The sequence below is a fragment of the Alnus glutinosa genome, chromosome 1 (assembly GCF_958979055.1).
Source record: "Alnus glutinosa chromosome 1, dhAlnGlut1.1, whole genome shotgun sequence".
Lineage (NCBI taxonomy): Eukaryota > Viridiplantae > Streptophyta > Magnoliopsida > Fagales > Betulaceae > Alnus > Alnus glutinosa.
Genome location: NC_084886.1, coordinates 22,246,158 through 22,251,457, shown reverse-complemented (window position 1 = coordinate 22,251,457; position 5,300 = coordinate 22,246,158). Strand labels below are relative to the sequence as shown.

Genomic DNA, 5,300 nt, shown 5'->3' with positions numbered 1-5,300 from the left:
CTCTCCATTGCTCCATTTTTTAGTGAAAAAATCAATTTAATTTACTTTTTTACACAATTATTAGAATTTTACTTAGTATCTACACAATAAAATCTCAACCTCATACTTACTAAGAATTTATTATTTACGAAAGCCTGCATTTGAGTTTCTACTCTTTTTGATGCAGCATTCACTGTCCTCATTATTAGAGGGCTCCATCGTTCCCCACTGTTGCCTCGCTGATGGTACACGTGTGTTGCTAGTTGAGAATAAGATTGACCATCGCTGCTGGTCGAGACATTAAGAGGAAGAAGAAAGCATCTTGACTATTATCCTTGTGAACCAATGAATAGAGCCACACATCACACATTTCATTATCTTTTAGCTCCACGTATTGATCCGTCTGTTAGCATTTCAAATTTTTGACATTTAAGCGTGAGGGGTATAACGCGAAGAGAATGGTTAAAAAATCACGAGCAGCGTATATGTTGATCCGTCTGTTAGGATTTTTTGTAAAATCTTAATAGAAGGAGACATTATAACAAATTCAAAATTCGATGGTTGAAATTGAGAGTTTTTAAACAAGTGAAAGTTCAAAGAAAATTTGTAAAGTTTTCCCTTTCTTTTTTATTTTTTTGGGTGACTACCGTAGGTTAGGATCCTACTCGCGAGATTTGATTCTTTCACAATTCCTTATTACTAATTAAATATAAACTAAAATATGTGAAATAACCACAGTTTATAATGCATAATAGAATTACATTTTTACGCTATTGTTTATATGTCATTTTTATTTTATATGTCTATTGTTTATTAGAAAATAGACATATAAACACAACTACAATATATAACACAAACTATTCCTGCACACCGTATTACACAAGATAATTGTAGATAGGATATTCTTCGTATTTTCTAATAATCTTAATTGATCCCACTCATATTTGCCGTTTAAGGTCAAACAGTAGATGTGCAGTCTATCGGCTCATTCCCTCTTGCACCGCTGGAGGCTTTGGTACCATGATGGCCTCCCTATTACGTCGCTCCACGTTTCCATGCCAGCCTGGTCAATTTCGTGGAAAAGTAGAAAAAACATTTTAAAATTTTCTATCAATAATGACCCAAAAAAAAAACTAGATTCATTTTCATCTATCTAAAAATTGATAAGAATTTACTTTAATTATTTGTCTGACTTACTAGCAATTGGGAATAACATGAAAGTCATATGTAATCTTTATATTACCTGCTTAAATCACTAATAATTAAAATAAATAATTGTTATGAACGATAATCCCTAAGAATTAATCCTTATTAAAAAAATGTTTTCTGAAGAGTTATGAGAATTGAACAACATCAATTTCTACCCATGAGCCCGAGGGTTGGCTTAATGGTTTAATGGGTCACTTGAGGTTACCCATTCCCAAGTTCAAGCCTCCGTCAAGTGGAAACTTGTTTCTTGGGGCAGCCTCGCACGCAACTCACACTGGTTCATGCGGAGAAGGCCAGGGCATGAAGTATAACTGTATAAGCCTCGGGTTTACCTCTTAAGGGTGGGCAGATCCGGTCATAAATAAATAATTAAAAAATAATAATAAAAAATTGTACCGATGGTCATGTCATATCCGCGGTTTTGGAGCTCACGATGCTCTTGGCACAAGGCGCATGGCTCACAGCAGCAATGAACCATGCAATCCCCACAAAGGCTCTCCTCCAGGGTGTACTGCTGCCTCATTTTGGAGCGATAGAAGCACGAGTAAAAGCATGGACAACCAATCACACAGCAAATAAGCGTGTACAAAGCTCCATTCGCAGCACAAGCTGTGACAAAAATTAATCACCACCACGCACACATCTTATTAATCAATCACAGCATTAATCATTAATTACCCACCCAATTAATCATGATCAGCTTCTTTGATTCTATACTTACATGATGATCCTTTATCCACAATCTCCGCGACTTGGCCAAAAGTAATGCAGGGGCACCAGAATGTCGTGCAACCTTGGAAAAAAAACATAACAGATCGAGCACGTAAGTTTTTTGAGTATCATAAGCGACTAATTAAGCGCCAGTTGAAAGGATAATTTCTTACAATTTCTGACGTCGGAGAAGCAGTCAAAGAGGCCGGAGGACCAAGGGACCCGAACTTTAGGCTGATGAATACCGAACACAGCTGGCTGGGACTGGGAGGACTCATCGTATTCGCTGCTGGAGCTGACCGGAACGCCAGTCACGGCGTTCTCAACGAACGGAGCCTGCCCGTCGTTGTACCTCTCATAAGTATCTGGCTTTGATGAATACATATATGAGGACTAAATTACAGTAAGAGATGTATGGAGATAAGATATGAAGAGCAGATCTGTGAATACATATACCTATATGATATGTATATAAATAAAACAATTAATAAATGTTCGACGACTTACAGATAAGTCAAGTCAAGCACGCTAGACTGAGCTAGTCAGTCTTGTCCCGTCTTTGTTACTTCATTCCACGTGGCAGTTCATGAGTGAGAAGGAGAATATTTAGTCAAGATGCTACTTTTAAGCTTACGGTAGCGAAACTTCCCTTCTGCTGCGCCTGCGCGTGCTACCATATATAATTCGGCAGCATAACAGCATAGAAAAGCTCAATTATATATAGAAAAATGCAAAACACATATAGAATAAATTCTTTCATAAAAATTAATGCTTAATTAATAGGTTCCTCCAAAAGAATTAGAATATAACTATAACGATGTGGCATGCATCATGCATGTTAAGCAATCATATGATCTACTCTCTAACTAAAGGATTTCATGAGTGAGAAGGAGAATATTGTTTACAAGGCTTTTGCATACCTATCAATTTTATTGTATGTTGATTTAAATCATGGAAAAACTAGATTTACCCCCCCCGGGTAATTAGCGATTTACAATTTTCTTTTTCTTTTTATGAACTTTAAAAAGTTATAGTGAGGTTTCAATTTATCAGTCTCTTTTAGTTACTTTTTATTGTTAAATTTTTTTTTGTTAACTTAGACAACTAACATGTAAAATGTCTGCTAATACCCATAAAATTTGTAAAAATAAAATTATGTTATTAGATTAAAAAAAATTAAAAAAAAAAGTAGAAATATTAGGAAAAAAAAAAAAAACAAGTCAACCCATAGCCATGCTGTGAGTCACGCCAAACTCATGGCCAGATCGTGGGTCTTAATTTTTGTGCTCTTTTTTCTGTCCTTTTTTTTTCTTTTATTTTATGAAGAGTGTATTTTTATTTTTCTAAAAGCTTGAATTGATTAAAAAAGAAAATTGATGAATTTAATCATTTATTCAATACTTTAATACTTCCCCTCACATGTGGCTTAAATTCCTACTCAACAAGTATGGTCCATCACATGAAATATTTAATTGAAATGGGAGTAAACTGTGGAGTCATAGTTTGAAATCATCATTTATCTCGAATGCTTAAATAGATAGAAAAATATGAATTTACTAATTTAATTAATACTTTAAGAGTACACACTTTTCCATGCACCCTAATTTTTTTTTTTAAGAAAAACATTCTCCAAAACCTATAGTTACCATCCCCTTTGGCAACCCGTACCTTTCTCCTTTCTTGTTTCTATCCAAAAAATTCAAACTCATTTCTTCATATTAACAATTAATTTTCTTCACTTTTCACTCAAAAAAAAAAAAAAAAACTTCTTTCACCGTTATATCACATCAAGCCATTAATTCTCATTTATTCTCTTAAAAGGGTTTTGCGTCATATATAGTAATTGAAGACTTACAGAGGTAGGTCGTAGAGTTAATCCAGCATCTTAAGCATCTTATGACACAAAATATGGATGATTGTGAATTGGAATTCAACTTCAAGAACCCGTATCACAATCTTGTTCTAGGCCGGGAACAATTTGGTTGGGATGAGCGATATAGAGACTTGGGATTTAAAGTTGAGCATCCAGAATTTTATGGCACTTTGCAGGTCGAAGGATCCATTGATTGGTTGCACGAAGTAGAGCGTATATTTTATTACAATGAGGTTCTAGATTGCATAAAAGTGAAGCGTGTCCCCATCAAGTTGATGGATAGAGCATCCGTTTGGTGGGATCAATTTAAGTAGTTGCGGGAAAGACAAGGAAAGTCGAAGATATGCGATTTGTGTTGAGGCAAGGTGCAAGGTCCTATGAAGATTTGAAGATTATACCCATTGGTTGCCTAGAATGACCTATCCAAGATCGTGGAGAAATTGATGGCGTGTTAACTGGGCGGTTTGCAATAGTCTCTACAAGACACCCTTAGTCTCTACAAGACACCCTTAGTCTCTACTCCCTCTAGATGGTTTTTGAAGCCTATTCATGTGCTCTGACTGTCGCAAAGCAACAAGCCATGTCCATCCTTAGGATCCTTGTCCTACTCTTCAACTCGTACAAGGCCAGATTTACAACTCCAACATCTGCTGTTTTAGATGTAGGGAGCTTGGTCTTCAATCGATAGATTGCCAGAAACCTTCTAGTTGGATATGCAAGTACCTTTTGATCGAAGTTGAGATTATAAAGGAAGAATTCGAAATTGGAGCTCTTGTCTATGATGAAGGTGATGATGGGGAGATTATGTACAGAGGCATAAATGAGACCCTCGTTTTCATAAAAAGTTTGTCATTTTGGATTAGATTAGTTGAGAACAAATTTTTTTCATACCGCTTGCACAATAAGGGAACATGGTTGTAAAGTTATCATTGATAATGGCAGTTTTGAGAATGTGGTGTCTTAGGAGGCGTTTTCCAAGTTGCAACTAAATGTCAATCGCTATCCAAAGCCATACAAACTGCCCTAGTTGAAAAATGAAAGTGAGGTAACAGTAGATAAGAGGTGTTTGGTTTCTTTTTTAACTGGCCAAAAGTATTTTGGTAATGTTTCGTACAATGTAGTGTTTATGGATGCATGTCACTTGTTATTACGCAGGCTTTGGTAGTATGATCATAGTGTTTTGTGATGGGTGATAGAATACCCACACTTTGAACTTCAAGGGGAATTGTGTTAGCACAAGACGTACATGTTTCTATAGGAAGTAGAAGAAGAAGAAGGCGTGGTGTATGCCTTGCTTGTCATGTGAAGAGGAGTAGAAGAAGATGGTGCTGTACGAGTTTGCCAATAGAGTTACATGAGGTGTTGTACGAGTTTGATGACCTAATGTTGGAGGACCTACCACCAACCTTTCCACTTTTGAGACATATACAACACCATATTGACTTCATAACGTGGTCGAGCTTGCCAAACTGGCCAGCTTATCACCTCAGCTTGAAGAAGTTTGAAGAGTTGCAGTGACAAATGACAA

The 5,300-nt window shown here is 36.2% G+C and overlaps 1 protein-coding gene across 1 annotated transcript; it reads right to left on the bottom strand.

Moving 5' to 3' along the window:
- Nucleotides 1–703: 703 nt before the first annotated feature.
- On the bottom strand, nt 704–2,345 carry LOC133877091 (protein PLANT CADMIUM RESISTANCE 2-like). Its single transcript, XM_062315331.1, has 4 exons — nt 2,073–2,345; nt 1,910–1,981; nt 1,585–1,797; nt 704–1,042 (listed from the first exon to the last, which is right to left on the bottom strand). The coding sequence occupies exons 1-4, from the start codon at nt 2,281–2,283 to the stop codon at nt 957–959; spliced, it is 582 nt and encodes a 193-aa protein (XP_062171315.1). The 5' UTR covers nt 2,284–2,345; the 3' UTR covers nt 704–956.
- Between the last annotated feature and the right edge of the window lie 2,955 nt (nt 2,346–5,300).